Genomic DNA, 19494 nt, shown 5'->3' on the forward strand with positions numbered 1-19494 from the left:
TAACTACAGCCACCAGAGGAAAGCAGATTTTTATGATACGAAGAGGAAACTTTAATATTTATGTATTGGATGAGTGGGCGTGATTACATACAACTATGTTGTCCTCATTTGCTTTGGGGCTGACATGATGCCAGTTTACTTTATCCAAGAGACTGGGTACGCCAGAGATTGGTTGCCGGGCATTCACAGAGTACATATACAGTGGTATGAAAAAGTATCTGAACCTTTTAGAATTTCTCACATTTCTGCATGAAATCACCATCAGATGTGATCTGATCTTTGTCAAAATCACACAGATGGAAAAACTGTCTGCTTTAACTAAAACCACCCAAACATTTATAGGTTTGCATATTTTAATGAGCATAGTATGCAAACAATGACAGAAGGGGGGAAAATAAGTATATGAACCATCACATTAAATATTTTGTGGCCCCCCTTTGGCAGCAGTAACTTAAACCAGGTGCTTTCTGTAGCTGCAGGTCAGTCTGGCACATCGATCAGGACTAATCTTGGCCCATTCTTCTCTACAAAACTGCTGTAGTTCAGTCAGATTCCTGGGATGTCTGGCATGAATCGCTGTCCTTAGGTCATGCCACAACATCTCAATGGGGTTCAAGTCTGAACTTTGACTTGGCCACTCCAGAACATGTATTTTGTTCTTCTGAAACCATTCTGAAGTTGATTTACTTCTGTGTTTTGGATCATTGTCTTGTTGCAGCATCCATCCTCTTTATAGCTTCAACTTTCTGACAGACAGCCTCAGGTTTTCCTGCAAAACGCCCTAATAAACTTTTGATTTCATTCTTCCATTAATGATTGCAAGTTGTTCAGGCCATGAGGTAGCTAAACAGCCCCAAATCATGATGCTCCCTCCACCGTGCTTTACGGTGGGGATGAGGTGTTGATGATGTTCCATTTTTCTTCCACACATGACGTTGTGTGCTACTCCCAAACAATTCAACTTTGTTTTTATCAGTCCACAAAATATTTTGCCAGAACTTCTGTGGAGTGTCCAAATGTCTTTTTGCGAACATTAAACGAGCAACATTTTTAGGCAGCAGTGGTTTCCTTCGTGGAGTCCTCCCATTAACACCATTCTTGGCGATAGTTTTACATATAGTTGATGTGTGCACAGGGATATTGGACTGTGCCAGTGATTTCTGTAAGTCTTTAGCGGACACTCTAGGATTCTTTTTTACCTCTCTGAGTATTCTGCGTTGAGCTCTTGGCGTCATCTTAGGTGGACGGCCACTCTTTGGGAGAGAAGCAACAGTGCTAAACTCACTCCATGTGTAGACAACTTCTCTTGCTGTCGATTGATAAACATCCAGACTTTTAGAGATGGTTTGTATTCTTTTCCAGCTTCATACAAATCAACAATCCTTGATCGCAGGTCTTCAGACAGCTCTTTTGACCGAGCCATGATGCACATCAGACAATGCTTCTCTTTAAGATAATTCTTACCTGGTGTGTGGGCAGGGCAGCTTTAAATAATTCATCTGTGATTGGGCACACACCTGACTTATATTGTTTGGTAAAAATTGATTTCAATTGCTCTTGAAGTCTCCTTAGGCAGAGGGTTCACTTACTTATTTTTCCCCCTTCTGTTATTGTTTGCATGCTGTCCTCATTAAAATATTAAAACCTATAAATGTTTGGGTGGTTTTAGTTAAAGCAGACACTGTGTTTACATCTGTGTGATTTTGGCAAAGATCAGATCACATTTGATGGTGATTTTATGCAGAAATGTGAGAAATTCCAAAAGGTTCAGATACTTTTTCATACCACTGTACGTAGAACTGTTCACACTCACATAGGTCAGAACATGCACACATTTTGGAGGACTCCACACAGGAAGGAGCACGATGAGATTCAAACCTCTAAATTGTGAGGCAAATGTCAGTCCATTCACATTTGATGTAATGCAAACATTTGTCCTTTCACATACACACTAAAAGCAAACATCGATGCGACTATTTGCAGACAATATAAACATTTGTCTCTACATTTGCATGTATAGTAACATGATACAAGCATACCTCTCTTTATTTACATAGACATGTATATCTCAGAATGTCCTTTTTCATTTTATTTTATTCTACATAAACTGCATGCATTCGCATACAAATGAGGCATAAGCTTCGGTACACAGCTATTTTAACTTAAACAGCAAGTCAGCCTCCTGGGAATACTGGTGGCCATTCAGCCCCTACTGGAACTCGTTTCTTGTAAATAACTGGGGATATGAATTAACCTATGACAACCAAACTCATGTTAAAATATCTTGATGCCTAAATTTTAAAGAATTGAGATTTAAAATCTTTCACTTTAAGGTAGATGCTAAATCAAGCTGAGAAAGTTAACTAAAATACATCATAAAGTAATAAATAATAATCAGTAAATAAATAATTATAAAATGCACATCATTTTATGTCTGATACATATCACAACACAACAGGCATCAAAAAAACATTTAGGCTGCTTTGATCTGAAATGTCCATAATTTTCGACAATAGTTATCAAGGGTCCAAGTGTAAGTCAACACACACCTGCCAGCCTTTCAAGTGGTTCTGATGAATCAAAACTAAAGTTCAGCTGTTTTCGTAGGCTTTCATAGAGCTTGCACTGCATCCGTGGGATCTCATTGTTGAAACTCACCAGTTAAGGTGAAGAGGCCAAAACAATTCAAAAAATATACATGCAACGCAGTCAAGACAATACTCTCATAAAGTCTGAAATAAAATAAAAAAATAAAAGGACAGTGCTCAAGCGCAGTCAATCTTAGCATGAAACCTTAAAAGGATTGACAAAATGTGCACGACTTTCATTTAAAAGGCAGTTAATAAAATTATTTAGGTATGCAAATCACGATTTACATCTAATAACAGAGAAAATTTTGGTTAATAAATTTATTTTATCGTTCCATTTATTTGGCTTATGAATTGTAGAACTGTTAATATTGTCTCTCACCTTTCACGCTTCATAGTGAAATATTCATAATCAATAGTGAAAAAAACTGTGAGAGGATTCATGTGGTGGTCCATGCCCAGACTCCCCTCTACCTTTATTTTTACTTCGGTAACACTTCCTGTTTTGACTTGTGGCATTAGTTCAACCTTGGCAGGCTTTGTGGTGTACCTGGGGCTGCGCTTTCAGCTTGTCAGTAGTCACTGCTTTTAAGGAGTGGCCTGGGCAGCAAGCAGGTGCCAGATAATTCTGCCAGTCACCATTGGTACATCGGCCAGCTGAGCCCATCGGTTTTGACTCTCCCACGCATCTGAGCCACCTGTTTTGAAGAAGCTACTTACAGACACATCACTCCCACCAGCCACCAAAAACCTTGTCTTTGGCCAATTTGGAGGCCTGAACGTGCTCGAAAACTCACCAAAATTTTCACATACATGCGGCTTTGCATAAATTTGGATAATTTTGCAATGTTGTGAAAAAAATGTATCAAAATGGCACAGTGGCGCCCCCTTGAATTTTAAAAAAAGGCCTCTCCTATTAGGCTTTTTCAACGTAGAGCAATGAAATTTGCGCAGTCGATGCATTTTGCAAAACTGCTCCAAAAAGTCTCTTGCACCCATATTCCAAACCCAACAGGAAATCGGGTATTTTGGATCGAATGTGAAATTTTTATCGTTTTACAGGGTGCACATTTTAGACCTTGTCGCCGAGGGAGTTAATTGGATCGTCTTTGAAATTGGTGTGACTGTTCAGGAGACATGAGATCTTAAGTTATAAAAATGGTGCGTTTTCAATCAGGGGCCTGACCTGGGCGGGATGCCAAAGTCGGACGTTTTTTTGGGGGGGACAAAACACCAAATTCAGAAAATGACTAATAACTCCCTGATACAACATTCAATCTTTTTCATATCTGGCATGCTTTGCTTGATAAAAATCACCTCACTGTTTCCTGGTCGCACTTTAGTCCGCATTGGCTTAGCCTCCCCTAACAATTCATTTTTCAAATCACAAAATACATGGGGGGGGAGTCCACTTCTTACCTGCGCTATAGCTAGATACTTGATTTGTCCACAAGTTGTCAAAGCAGCGATAAACGCATAACTAAATAAATAACATTCTCTTAATAATAATACTGAAACACCCAACAAAGCAAGACCACGTAGGAACATGTGCAATAATGATGGAATGTATCTAATGGAATAATCTAGGCACATCTTTCATGAATATTTTGCATTCACACTATGTTTGTATTACTCACACCAAGTATCAACCATCATGTAGCCCATTTGGCGGAGTCACATTTTTTATTACCCAGCATGCGGCATTCTCTGAACTGATCGCATCACCAAGGAATGAGACTCTAGCGCTGTACTTCTCAATTTTGTACTTTAGATAAAACCCAATAAAATATTAAGTAGTTTAGACTCAAATTGAACTAAGTTCCACCATATAGCATTACAGAACTTGGGTGAACAATTAGCTTCTCCCCGCCTGGCTGGGGAGCTTGGCCCAGCACCCTGATGTGCAATAAGCCGGCTGGGGAGAACTTAAAAGTAGTAATTGGAAATTTTACCTCTCAATATGTCATAACAAAGTGCACTATTAGTTATCCATTAGGAAGAGAATTATAACACATATTGGTCGTGTGATGTCTTCACAAACCTTATTTTCTTTTATAGTTGATGCCAGTCTTATGGGCTGTCATTGGATGATCACACAGGACGGCTCTTCATTATTTGCAGGTTAGTTTTAATATTTTCTGGACAGATTAGAACAATTGTCACATGAGACTATGAAAAAAGGCAGGTGGAAAAGGTGGAGTGTCTAAATCAGAGGTATCCAAACTTTTTTCTCCGAGGGCCACTTCCAGAAGAATCAAAGGTCCAACTTGAAATTCGTACACTTTTATTTGTTAAACAAAGGATCGGAATAGAGTATAATCGAGTTTTTAAAATGTATTTTATGTATTGCTCGTTCAAACGCTGCTAACCCCCAAAGTCAAATTGGATTGGACTTCTATTGCCATCAACAACAGTGAAACATTATCACCCAATGCCAGAATTCCCACTTGAAATGGATTTCATGTCAAAAACTCTTAAGTGACTAGCTCCATCTTGTGATAAACGTGAGAAGTGCAACAGACCATAGGCTGAATTTAAGCTTCTTGTGAGGCCCACATTCAATATTTTCATAATTTGCTGCAGGCCAATAAAAAATGGGCAGCGGGCCACTGTTGGCCCGCGGACTGTAGTTTGGACACTTTGGTCACTAGATTATAATCAAAATCCCACCATGACACCAACAGTGTGATTGTCAAAAGGATTAGGTTTTACTTGTGGCAGGATCGGATTACTTTAATAGTGAAGAATGTGAAAAGACGTGGAATTTGAGTTGCTTACCATTTTGTGGTAGATAGATGCAAACGGTGTTCAGCTCGGGGGCACTTCCACAGGCGATGTAAAATGTAAAAAGATGACGAATGGTAAAGCAACGTTCCACAAATGAGCACATGGGAAAGAGCAGCCTTGTTAACATCGCGAGCATAGGCACTTCAGGCATGCCGACTGTGCAGACTCTTTATTACCCCAGCAGTGCATGTAAACACTCTCAGTTCAATCAGTAAAAATCCAAAGAGAATGCGTGAAACAGGTTCAGGAGCAATGCGGCCAGTCAGGACGGCATCATTTTGATGGGCCCTGTCAGCCTAAGACAGCCTCCCGGATGATGTGATGTGAAGCAGGACTACTCATCAACACTGGTGAACAGGCAATCGTGATGAAGAGGAGCTGACAGGTAAAAGACGACATTGGATCTACTGAAATGACAGCTGACACTTTTGATGATGTGATTCAAGTGGGCATATAAATGTCCTCAGTGAGTGGATTGCACTGGACAAGGGTGAGAAAGGAAGGGTAAACAGACTCATTTAATTAAAAAAAAAAAAAAAAAAAACGAAAAACATAAGAAGAAAGGAGTTTATTTGAATTATTTGATTTGAACAGGGAAATCATCCTTATCTTGGATTACCAAGGTCATTGTTACAGATTTTTTGGATATCCATGACAATAAACTACTATAGAAAAACATTTTATGCACATTATGTTGAAAGAAAAGCTGTGAAACAAAACTTACCATTAGCTGAGAACAAAGGCAAATCGAGCTTCACAAAAGAGGACATTGTGATGGTGCTCGCGGCGGTGCAACGGACTATTATAATATCAGTTCCAATGTTTTGCTGCATGTTTGTGTGTCCTGATAGAAATCCTAAAATGATTGTGATGGCGATCTGAACAGATAATAATTCATATATCTCGAATACGATGTACATTTTATTTTCAGACAAGAAGAATGAGAATCAGACAAGCCTTGTAACAGTTTAACCTCAGTAAACCCATAATACTAATGAAAATTTAATTCAATAGGAAAGGAATATTTTGGAAACTAGTTTTTGTTCTTTTTTTATTACATTATTACATAAAAATGCATTGTTTAATGTAACCATTTCATTTAATTAACAGACAACACTGTAGTAAATGTAGAACATGATTTGTTTTTGTGTTGTCCAGTCTGTACTACATTTTCCTTTTTTAATATTATTTTATTTAGTATCTCTGTTGTTCAGTCTAAGCTTCATTTTCTGCATTACTGTGCAGTTGAATGTCTAAGGCCAATACATGGCAGTGGGATCTAAATAATGCAGTTGTGAACCACTAAAATAATTAAAGCAGATGCAGAAATAAATAAATGCAGGTGAACTGTAAAATATATATATATATTTTTTTCATATATAGCTATTCGAACACACTGATTTACAATGTAAACTGTACAAAGAATATGTAGAATTGATGTTTCAAAATGTTAGGTTTGAAAAAAAAAACAGGTTGGAAATATTGCATCACTATACACTATTATAAAATGCGTGATAAAAACGTTTAGTTAAAAAATGCTTCTTTATTAAATACAACATGAACAAGTATGACCTGTCCATGTGCAGTTTGTGTGTGGGTCCTTTTCTCCTATATGGATTTAACGGATGAATATTGGCAAATGAAATTAATGTGGTTGAATAAAAGTTTCATTTTATGGTCTTCTTGACCACTCTGACCTTGCTTTCTTTCTTTTTCCCTTTGTGGCATCAGCACACTACACAAAGAAATAGGCAAACTCTTCCTCACTCAACATTTTACTGATGCTCTTGCAGACTTTACTACTTTGCTATTGTCTTCACTTGTGTGTGTGCTTGCTGAATAATTGAGTCATTACTTTTTACACCCCCCAAAATGGGGCTGGTTTCGTCTATAGCTACCAATAAGCACAGTGTCTAAGTAAAAAGTCCACAAATCTAGTATTTAATATTAAATGCTTTACATACTTTTGACATTTGATACATCAAAATTACTATTTACACCAGACAAAAAGACATATTTATCAAAGCAATCTAATCTTGTAAGCAACTTTGTATTCGAACGATGATTGCTGCAGCACTGACATTTCTCGTAGCAGCATGTGTTCCCAGTCATTCTACTGTATGACATTCAATCGCCCTTGGGGAAGCATCCATTTTTTGCAAACAAGTTCAAACAATTTCTTGTATTTAGACCTTTATATATGGATCAAGTGAGAGTGCTGGGAGAAGAACATTGCCTATTTTACGATAAAGTAAAATACTCGCACCGTTCAGCCATACCTCCCGATTCTGAGAGTTCACCACTAAATCTTCCTTCTCTACATAACAGTGAACCCCCCCCCCCCCCCCCAACAAAAAAAAAAGCTAAAAAGCAGAAAATTGTCCTTACTATTTCATTCTTCTACCTTTGATCTTCTCTTAGAGGATTTGGGTCTGGGGTCCTCTGCTTGGGCAAATTCTGGGGAACCTGGTGGATCAGAGGGTGGGCTGGGATCTATGTCTGGGTCAGGGTCAAGTGATGTTGAGGGTTCTAAGGAGAAAGACAGAAACATCAAAATGTTATTACAAAATTCTTTAGAAATTTTTCTTTTACCATCCACAATAACACAATTAATGTGGCAAAGAATTATGTATGATGCCTTTAAATAACAGCATAACAATTAACAATTCTTTGAAATAGTTGTGGGCAAGGAGAACAATTTCCATTGGCAAAGAAAAGAGCTGGTGTAACTTGTTTCATTTGAAACAAAATAATGCCCATTGGTTTGTTTGGCTTAGAACAAGTTAAAGCGGAAGTTCAGAATTTTTTACATTAGGCTTAATATTTGAGTTAGCTGGGCTTTAATCAGTTTGTGGAGTTGATTTCTACAAATTCCGTGTAGTTTGCAAGTTATTGTTAGTTTCGGGGCTCTAGAGTGGCTAAGCTAGCGCGAGTCAATGGCCCCTTCAAAAAATGCCATTAAAAAACGATACAAATCTACGAACAGATCCAACATAGTCAAATAAATTCAAGACACAGATCATTGTTCCAAAACACCAATGCGGCCAAAACAATGCCACACCAAACTGCCGTAATTCATTTCATTCTGCAGGACTATTTTTTTAGATGTGTAGTAGGACCACAATAAAGAGGAGTGCTTCGGCCACTCGTTCTCATGCTGCATTTGAGGAAAGTTGGAAGTCGGACTTATCCCGGTCAGAGGGTACCGGTTGCGACCTCAAAGCGTTCCAAGCAAACGTAAACAGCAAAGATTCCTGATCGTGACAAGTTGTTTTTTATTTTGGCCATCAAAAGACATTTTGACCTCCAACTAACCTGCCCTCTCATAAGCGATCAAATAGTGGAAGCGTCCCAATGATATTTTTCCAGATCGGAGGTTTGAAACTATGACTTCCCACCTTCCTCGAATGCAGCATCAGTCTGCTGAGTTAACTGACAGCCGGCAACATGGCCAAATGTGAAACTAGAGGCTGTGGAAACAGACAGAAGAAATGTGCAAAGGAAAGTTTCCAAAAATTCCCTATAAGGAACGAGGAACAATATTAACTGGTTACTTGCTGCTGGCTACGATATTAAAAAATCAGCGGTGAAAAAAACACGATATTACTGCCCTGCACCTCTGCAGAGCTTCTGGATTACAAATTTAGCTGTTCATACTGCAATAATGACATGCAATGGTACGTTTTAATAACTTTATCCTGAAAACATGGTTAACATCATGTGTGCTTATGTTGTTTCTTAGCGGCATGCTAAGATTGTCCAGTTGACTCGCGCCAGCTTAGCCACTCCGGAGCCCTAAAACTAACAAATAACTAACAAACTACACGGAATTTGTTTAAATAAACTCCACCGACTAATTAAACCATCGCTAACTTGAAGGTTAAGCCTGAACTTCCCCTTTAACAATCACTTGGGTGCAAGAATGTGCCATATTGTTACTTGAAGTTATTTTACATATTGAATTCAATATTCTAGTTTTGATGGAGTTGTTGGGGGGCAGTGTTTTAGGTAGAACAATGAAACTGACCTACTCTATTCTGTCGGAGAAGCGTGGCATTAGCCTGAATCAATGAACTAAAACAACACATTGAGTGCATATTACAGAGGTCAAATGTACTTGTTGGTAGCTGGATGTTCTTGTTGTAGCTAGCAGCAGAAGACATGGCTTGACCAAGGGCTTGGTTAGTACCGAGAGGAGCGCCCGAGCTCGGAGTGGCGTCTCCCGAGCCCGCTTTGGACTTGGAGTCTTTGGACGGTTTAGTCCACACCAAACTCTCTGTTACCTGTAGGGCTGCTCCCAACTTCTGGGCCATGTCTATGAGCTGGGACATTGAGGCAACAGCGAAAAGATCATGTGGAGGCATAAATAACATATCAGCACATCAGCATATTGTGTACCTCAGGGTCAAAGTCAAAGCTACTACTGTTGTCTCTCAGTGTGTTGACTTTTCTCTCCATTTCCTGGTACTGATTCAGTGCTTCCTTCTTGTCGGCGTGATTGTAGAGGAAAATTGCAAAGTTCAGGTTGACCAAAGGGTTTGATCTGTGAAGAAAAGTTACAAGCAGAAATTAAACACTTCAAGCTTTAATCGGAAATGCGATAGAAAATATAGGATTGCTTACTGGTCCAGATTCACAGCTTGCTCGTATGCTCTGGTAGCATTCTCAATGTCATCCAGATTGGTCAAAGCCACTGTTATCAAAAGAAGAAATGTTACTTGAAATCCTATAAAAGTGTAGTGTAAATTTCAAAGGGTCTCTTTATCGTGAACCATTCCACTGAAATCAGACACTTGGGTCAAAAACTGAAAAGTGAAGTTTGTGGCTATAAGTATTGTTCTTTCGATAGGCTTTCCAAGACTTGCAAAGACGATTAGAATTGGCGACGAAATCATATTTTCTTTCTTAAAGAAAATGTCCAAAAATTAGTCAGGTTTGTCTTTCCAAAGTCCCAAGTAACCATGCTTTGTCCGCGAAGACTGTTGTTTCCGGTTCAGCGCGAAATTACCGCCATTTCCAAACATTGTTGTGCTACACGCAAAGTACGACAACCTCTACAATGTCTCGTCAAGACATTATAAAGACTGCCAAATGGCAAACAAAAAAAAAACTGTTGGCATTGTTGTTAAACCAGAAGAAAACTAAAGGAAGTCAACAAGAGTCCCCCAAAACCGTACAAACACAACGCCACACCCCTCTAGTGGCTTGACGGTGAATTACAGAGCAAAGCGTTCCCTTGCCGCAGAACTATCGAATTGTCATTGATGCCGTGGTCATTACACCATCACCGCAACGCAGAAGCATAACTCAGGCATTAGTTGTAAACATGGTAAAAGCAGCACAAAAATGGACAACTTTGTTTTTGCTCTTTTTGGTGAGGACACTAAAATAGCTAATTCTCAGTCATTCGTGGACAGATCAGAATGAAATGTGGTGGTATATTCTGCCAATGTATACAATTCTCAGAGCATTTTTTTTGTGTCTCCAGGCTGATTAATTAAAGCAGAAGTTCAGAATTTTTGACATTAGTCTTAATTTTCGAGTAAGCGGGTGTTAAATTAGTTGGTGGAGTTGATTTCAACAAATTCTGTGCAGTTTGTTAGCTATTAATTTCAGCGGTTCGGAGTGGCTAAGCTAGCGCGAGTCAAGTGTCCCTTCTTAGCATGCCAATAAAAGAAACGATACTAACAGATCTAACACGTCAAAAAAATTCAAAATGCAGATCGTTGTTCAAAATACTCATGTGGGCCAAAACAATGTCACACCAAACTGCCGTTATACAGTGGGGCAAATAAGTATTTAGTCAACCACCAATTGTGCAAGTTCTACTTGAAAAGATTAGAGAAGCCTGTAATTGTCAACATGGGGAAACCTCAACCATGAGAGACAGAATGTGGGGAAAAAAACAGAAAATCACATTGTTTGATTTTTAAAGAATTTATTTCCAAATTAGAGTGGAAATACGTATTTGGTCACCTACAAACAAGCAAGATTTCTGGCTGTCAAAGAGGTCTAACTTCTTCTAACGAAGTCTAACGAGGCTCCACTCGTTACCTGTATTAATGGCACCTGTTTTAACTCATTATCGGTATAAAAGACACCTGTCCACAACCTCAGTCATACATACTCAAAACTCCACTATGGCCAAGACTAAAGAGCTGTCGAAGGACACCAGAGACAAAATTGTAGACCTGCACCAGGCTGGGAAGACTGAATCTGCAATAGGTAAAATGCTTGGTGTAAAGAAATCAACTGTGGGAGCAATTATTATAAAATGGAAGACATACAAGACCACTGATAATCTCCCTCGATCTGGGGCTCCGTGCAAGATCTCACCCCATGGCGTCAAAATGATAACAAGAATGGTGAGCAAAAATCCCAGAACCACACGGGGGGACCTAGTGAATGACCTACAGAGAGCTGGGACCACAGTAACAAAGGCTACTATCAGTAACACAATGCGCCGCCAGGGACTCAAATCCTGCACGGCCAGACGTGCTGAAGCCAGTACACGTCCAGGCCCATCTTAGTTCGCTAGAGAGCATTTGGATGATCCAGAAGAGGACTGGGAGAATGTGTTATGGTAAGATGAAACCAAAATAGAACTTTTTGGTAGAAACACAGGTTTTCATGTTTGGAGGAGAAAGAATACTGAATTGCATCGGAAGAACACCATACCCACTGTGAAGCATGGGGTTGGAAACATCATGCTTTGGGGCTGTTTTTCTGCAAAGGGACCAGGACGACTGATCTGTATAAAGGAAAGAATGAATGGGGCCATGTATCGAGAGATTTTGAGTGAAAATCTCCTTCCATCATCAAGGGCTTTGAAGATGAGATGTGGCTGGGTCTTTCAGCATGACAATGATCCCAAACCTACAGCCAGGGCAACAAAGGAGTGGCTTCGTAAGAAGTATTTCAAGGTCCTGGAGTGTCCTAGCCAGTCTCCAGATCTCAACCCCATAGAAAATCTGTGGAGGGAGTTGAAAGTCCGTGTTGCCCAACAACAGCCCCAAAACATCACTGCTCTAGAGGATATATGCATTGAGGAATGGGCCAAAATACCAGCAACAGTGTGTGAAAAGCTTGTTAAGAGTTACAGAAAACATTTAGCCTCCGTTATTGCCAACAAAGGGTACATAACAAAGTATTGAGATGAACTTTTGGTATTGAACAAATACTTATTTTCCACCGTGATTTGCAAATAAATTCTTTAAAAATCAAACAATAAGATTTTCTGTTTTTTTTTTCCTTCCACATTCTGTCTCTCATGGTTTAGGTTTACCCATGTTGACAATTATAGGCCTCTCTAATATTTTCAAGTGGGAGAACTTGCACAATTAGTGGTTGACTAAATACTTATTTGCGCCACTGTACATTTATTTCTGCAGGACTATTTATTTTTAGATGCGTAATGCGACCACAATAGAGAGGAGTGCTTCGGCCACTGGTGCTCATTCTGCATTCAAGGAAGGTGGGAAGTCGTACTTATCCCACTCGAATGGTACCAGTTGCGATCTCAAAGCGTTCCAAGCATTTTTTATTTGTTGACCTCCAGCAAACATGGCTTCTCATAACCGATTAAATAGTGGAGGAAAAAATTACGTATAAGGTAAATAGACCACACTGTAAATTGCCTTCTTCAGTTTTACTATTGACAGTCTGCTTTTTGACAGGCAGCACATTTTGTCAAATGACATCTAATTGAAGCAACTCATGAAATCGGGGTACTTTTTTTCCCCCTGACTTCGCGACTAGGGCCCCCCCAGCTTTAGTGGCTTTCCATTGATATTTATCCTGTTTGGAGGTTGGAAAACTCAGATTTTCCAACTTCCTCGAATGCAGCATCAGTCCACAGAGTCTTGACTGAAGAACGGCAACATAGTCAAATGTTCATTTAGAGGGTGTGTAAACAGACAGAAGAAATGGGCAAATGCGTTTCCAAAAATTCCCTATGAAGAACAAGGAACAATACAAACTGTGGATATTTGCTGCTGGCTATGACATGAAAATACCATGGAAAAAATATTACTCCGCTCTGTCATCCTGAAAACTTGGTTAACACTATTGATTGCATGGGTCATCAGGGATTTTCATGCATGCATATGTCGTTTTTTATTGGCATGCTAGGATGGGCTCATTGACCTGCGCTGGTTTAGCCACTCCGGAGCCCTGAAACTAATAACTAACTAGCTGTGCACAGAATTTGAATAAATCAACTCCAACAACTAATTAAACCCCAGCTAACTTGAAGATAAAAAATTCTGAACTTCCCCTAGAAATTAATTGACATATTGTTGCCTGTTGGTTCTGAGTTAGCCTGTAAAGGACATGTGCGCTCCTCGTGTATACTTTTCTGTCTCTCATCTGATGAGGCGTTCAGGGAGCGAGCCGGGCGGTCGTCGTTGTTTCTATTAATTCCCATTTTTGAAACCATAATGCTGATATTGACAAAAGTTTTTTTGTGCATCTTATACATATTTGCATGTTGTCCATATTGTAAGAATATCTGGCCAATATTTTATATTTATGGAAACTGGGCCCCATATTAAAAGCTTTAAATAGCTTTCCTGGGGTGATCCTTTTTACATCTGACTGTGTAAATAATACTTGTTGTACATACCATGTATTGCATTTCCTGAATGACAAGATTAGTTTCTTTTAGTTTAGCTAAAAACTAAAGACGTGACTATGAGCCACACCCACCATATTTTCCATGAAAACAGTATTTTCTCATATATATTCATATATATTGTATATATAAATGTGTAAACATACAAAAGCCAGACTGGACCATAAACGACTGGTGAACATTTTTTTTATGGGTTAACCATGTAGATAAATGTGCTATATAAGTATTGTCCGTTTTCATATTTACGCTCAAATAAAAACTATGAAGTTTATTGGCATGTAAAAATCCATAAATTGACCACACCACACTGAACTATGGCTTATAGTTACAGTACACACAATGCATCCAGAGGGCGTCATTGCTCATTATGACAGCGTGGACAAGCTTCCGTTTTGTTTTCGCAAGACCGGCTCATATTTGTGCTGGTACCTGCCAGCAGCATGTAGAGCTCGCCCAATCGTGGGCTCAGGTTGATGGCAGCACTGAGGAAGTGGAACGCAGAAGCGTACTGCTGCATGGTAAGGTGTACCAGCCCCAGGTTGTACAACACTTTCCAGTCAAAAGGAGACAAGTAGTGAGCTCGCTTCAGGCAGCTAATGGCCTGGGAAAAAAGATAAAAAGGAGAGAGATGTCAGAAGCTGACTGTTTGACAAGTAACTTAATAAAATATAACATCAAGAAAAACTAGAGGAATTCTCTGCAGACCTAATGCACCAGTCAAGCTCTGTCCATCAAAGTTGAGGAAGACGAAGAAAAAACATCTTCAAACCTGACAGTGGGAGTATTTGAGAACTATTGTTCCAAATTTTTCGAGAGCCATACTGCTAGAAATAAGGGAACATATTCTGGTTGGATTGGATTAAATAGCAAAAATAGCGGATATCACTAGATTATGTTAATGAAAATTATCTACAGAGGTATGAAAAAGTATCCGAACCTTTTAGAATTTCTCACATTTCTGCATAAAATTATTGTCAAATGTGATCTCATCTTTGTCAAAATCACACTGATGAAAAAAACTGTCTGCTCTAACTAAAACCACCCAAACATTTATAGGTTTTAATACTTTAATGAGGAGAGTATGCAAACAATGACAAAAGGGGGAAAAATAAGTAAGTAAACCATCACATTTAATCTTCTGTGCCACCCCCCAGACGCTTCATGTAGGTGCAGATCAGTCTGGCACATCGATCAGGACTAATCTTGGCCCATTCTTCTCTACAAAAATGTTGTAGTTCAGTCAGATTCTGGGGATGTCAGGCATGAATCGCTGTCTTTAGGTCATGCCACAGCCTCGCAATGGGGTTCAAGTCTGGACTTTGACTTGGCCACTCCAGAACGTGTATTTTGTTCTTCTGAAACCATTGGGAAGTTGATTAACTTCTGTGTTATGGATCATTGTCTTGTTGCAGCATCCATCCTCTTTTTAGCTTCAACTGTCTGACAGATGGCCTCAGGTTTTTCTGCAAAACATCCTGATAAACATTTGAATTCATTCTTCCATTAATAACTGCAAGTTGTCCAGGCCCTAAGGCAGCTAAACAGACCCAAATCCTGATGCTCCCTCCACCATGCTTCACAATGGGGATGAGGTGTTGATGTTGGTGAGCGGTTCCATTTTTCCTCCACACATGATGTTGTGTGTTACTCCCAAACAATTGAACTTTGGTTTCATCAGTCCACACAATATTTTGCCAAAACTTCTGTGGAGTGTCCAAATGTCTTTTTGCAAACACTAAATGAGCAACAGCAGTGGCTTCCTCTGTGGAGTCCTCCCATGAACACCATTCTTGGCCATAGTTTTACATATAGTTGATGTGTGCACAGGGATATTGGACTGTGCCAGTGATTTCTGTAAGTCTTTAGCAGACACTCTAGGGTTCTTCTTTACCTTTCTGAATATTCTGCGTTGAACTCTTGCCGTCATCTTTGGTAGATGGCCAAACCTTGGGAGAGAAGCAACAGTGCCAAACTCTCTCCATTTGTAGACAACTTCTCTAACTGTCGATTGATGAACATCCAGACTTTTAGAGATAGTTTGTACCCTTTCCCAGCTTCATACAAATCAACAATCCTTGATCGCAGGTCTTCAGACAGCTCTTTTGACCGAGCCATGATGCACATCAGGCAATGCTTCTCATCAAGACATTTCTTACCAGGTGTGTGTTTTATAGTGGACAGGGCAGCTTTAAACCACTCATCAGTGATTGGGCACACACCTGACTTAAATTGTTTGGTAAAAATTGGTTTCAATTCCTCTTTAAGTCTCCTTAGGCAGAGGGTTCACTTATTTTCCCCCTTCTGTCATTGTTTGTATGCTATCCTCATTAAAATATGAAAACCAATAATTGTTTGGGTGGTTTTAGTTAAAGCAGACAATGTTTTTACATCCGTGTGATTTTGACAAAGATCGGATGGTGATTTTATGCAGAAATGTAAGAAATTTCAAAAGGTTCAGATACTTTTTCATACTACTGTACTTTGTGGCCAATTCTCTATTGTGGATAGCTCTGAAATGTGGCTTCAATGGGATACAAAGCAAAGGTAGGTAACTAAGAATTAATGATAATTTACATGATTTAATAGGACATTTGCAAAGAGTCCAAAATATATCGATCAAATTTTTATGTCGCTAAATAGCCCAGCGCTAACCAGAGGTATTATTTCAACCATGTCTTTATTATGGTTGCATTGATCACTATAATAGTAATAAATGTTACAAATATTTTTGACTTTCAGCTAAAACTTTAAGCCTAATGTTAAATACCAATTTTAGATCATATCTGACAGTTTCAATAAAAAGTGAGCATTGCAACGATCAAAAAGATTCTACATTGGATGTACAACGCTTTGCCCCCTTACAAAAAGGGCTTAGTATTGGATGCTTATATTTGGTTTACAACTCAATCTCTGAAAACACAAGAGTTAAAAAAAAACAAAAAAAAACTTTAACAGTAGATTCTGAGATATACTGAATCACCCACACAATTTTTTTTTTTTTTTTTTTTTGGGGGGGGGGGGGGTAGTGAGAGGTGTAGTGTCATTCTTTCAAAGACTGAGTATATTTTTAGTAAGAGTATGAGCCAATAAAGCACATATCCCCTCGAGACACACAAAGAAGAATAAATGCTCAGGATACAGACTGGAGTGTCTGTTGCAGTGAGCTATTTGACTTTGAATATGAGTTTAGGTCTTAACTAAAGAGCCTGAACTGAGTGACATGTTTTCATTGTTGCACGGCTACGCACCAGGGATTGGCTTATTGTACTGTAGTGCCGCTGGCAGACTGACACAGATTAAATATAATTCATGAACATATTGCATAAGACAAATGTAGCGTAAAATATCTGATGCACTACTTTCATTTACAGATTAAAGGTTTGAAATTCCCAGATAAAAATAACAAGCTGGTTATTCACAGTTGATTTCTCTATAGCTGGAAACTAATACACTAATTTTAAAACCTTATTGTCCTACTTTGAAGTTCCAAAACATGATGCAAATAAACCATTCTCTTTTTTGTAAGCTCCTTTTGTGGATTACTACCTGCAGAGGTTTAGAAACAACCAAATCCAAGGAGAAAACAACTTACAGCAACATATTTTTTTTTGCCAAAGAAGCACATGCCAATGTTGTTCCAGAGAGGGGGGCTTTCAGGCACAGCACATGCTGCGACCCGGTACTTGTTCATGGCCACATCAAAATCCCCGTGGGTCTGCATCATGCTGCCTGCTGCCAGTATGGCCTGCAAATAAAAGCAATCCATTAGCGAGGAATTACAGGAAGCCCATGCGACCTTTGAAACAGGGTGAATGATGGCGTCGACTATTTGACAGGCAATGACCTTTTCATCTGGGATGATTCAATGTGACGCTATCAGGTAGGTTGATCAAACCAAAGAAAACAAAGTCTAAAGCACATGTGCATTGGTGTGCATATACCTTGTAATTGTTAGGGTCGAATGTGAGGGCATTTCCAAGGTGCTCAAAAGCTTTTTGGTATTTACCAAGCTGCAAAAAAATAGTGCAACAAATAAATTAGCACAAAAATACAAATTTTCCCATGTAGACATGATATCAATAATATCATTTGACCTACAGAGAGATAGAGCAGACCAAGAGTTGTCAGGAGTTCTGTATTCTCTGGGGAGAATCTGAAAAGGGAATGAAATAACAAAAAAGGAAACAAATGAAACTTTACCAATAGTTCATTTTATTCGGCCCAGTTTAATCTTCAGCAAGCATAGTTAAAATTTCAAGATTGTACTGACTATTCAATTAGGACTGTTTCAACGTAATGGCGGCATATTAATTGCAAAATGAAAAAAAAGGGTGGGGGGCATCAGAGTTTGTATCAAAGTCATTACGGCTAAGTCTCATTTAACAACAACAGTGTTGGAGCAATTGATTGATTCATTTACTGCCACCAGGAGGCAGCCATAATGAGCACTATGACACGGGTATAATTTAATTATGCACACTAAGGTCTGATGTTTAAATATTCAGCATATCAATTGAGGTGGAAATGAACCAAATCAATACAGAAATGAAAAGCCTCCCCAGGTTGAAATGTCTGAATGCTGACTTGACAAGTAAATATTAGCAGACAAATGAGGGGGAAACGTTAAAATGAATTGAAACACCTTCTTGAAATGCTGGCCCTATGAAAAGTGAGTGTTTCAAAGTGATTTACACTGTTCTGCTATTCGAGAGCGACCCTGCTATAAGTCAGAAAGAACAGACTTACTAAAGGTGCACCGATTACTCTGTTGGTCAGTCAAGCTGGGCCGATTTCATAAAGTTTCTGCGATTGTGATCGGATGATCACGAAAAATATAACCGATCCTTTCGGCTGATTACGTTTAGAGTCAGTCACATTAGCCCGAGGACATTCACAGTCATTAATATGAGCATGTAAATTAACTTGTTGGGCATTTCTATACTTTAACGATACAAACATAATTATTACGATTGTAATGTCTGCCGCTCTTTTCATGTTAACGTGGGAAGGAGTGAAATTTGTACTAAAAGCGGTAGTTCAGAATTTTTTATATTCGGCTTAATCTTCGAGTTGGCAGGGTTTTGATTAGTTGGTGCAGTTGATTTCAACAAATTCAGTGCAGTTTGCAAGTTATTTGTTAGTTTCAGGGCTCCGTAGTGGCTAAAGTAGTGAGAGTCAATGGCACCTTCCTAGCATGCCAATAAAAAACGATACAGATCTACGAACAGTGTTAATAATAACTGCCTTATTCTTTTTTTTTAGTAGTGAGTAATCTAATTAATTACTTTTCTCATCTTTGCAACGGCGTTACCGTTACTGAGGATGTAAAGGCGTACGTTACTATGCATTACTAAGTTGTTTGAATTTCACGTGAAAACTCTGAGAGACACGGACTCACGGAAACGAGAGCCTGCATGGCGGGAGTAGTACATGCGAAATGACAGACACGGCACAGTTAGCACATGTATAGCGAACTACAGTGCCCTC

At 39.0% G+C, this 19494-nt stretch overlaps 1 protein-coding gene across 1 annotated transcript in view; it reads right to left on the reverse strand.

Moving 5' to 3' along the window:
- Positions 1–7715: 7715 nt before the first annotated feature.
- The window catches only part of bbs4 (Bardet-Biedl syndrome 4), a 30205-nt gene continuing 18426 nt past the window's right edge, over positions 7716–19494 (reverse strand). The window contains exons 9-16 of the mRNA XM_057847117.1: positions 18106–18160; positions 17949–18017; positions 17600–17752; positions 14437–14608; positions 9999–10068; positions 9774–9918; positions 9493–9697; positions 7716–7904 (exon numbers count right to left, since the gene is read on the reverse strand). Of these exons, the coding sequence (XP_057703100.1) occupies positions 7768–7904; positions 9493–9697; positions 9774–9918; positions 9999–10068; positions 14437–14608; positions 17600–17752; positions 17949–18017; positions 18106–18160 (1006 nt within the window). The 3' untranslated portion in view covers positions 7716–7767. The remainder of the gene's footprint in view (positions 7905–9492; positions 9698–9773; positions 9919–9998; positions 10069–14436; positions 14609–17599; positions 17753–17948; positions 18018–18105; positions 18161–19494) is intronic.

The sequence above is a fragment of the Corythoichthys intestinalis genome, chromosome 1, assembly GCF_030265065.1.
Source record: "Corythoichthys intestinalis isolate RoL2023-P3 chromosome 1, ASM3026506v1, whole genome shotgun sequence".
NCBI classification, from domain to species: domain Eukaryota; kingdom Metazoa; phylum Chordata; class Actinopteri; order Syngnathiformes; family Syngnathidae; genus Corythoichthys; species Corythoichthys intestinalis.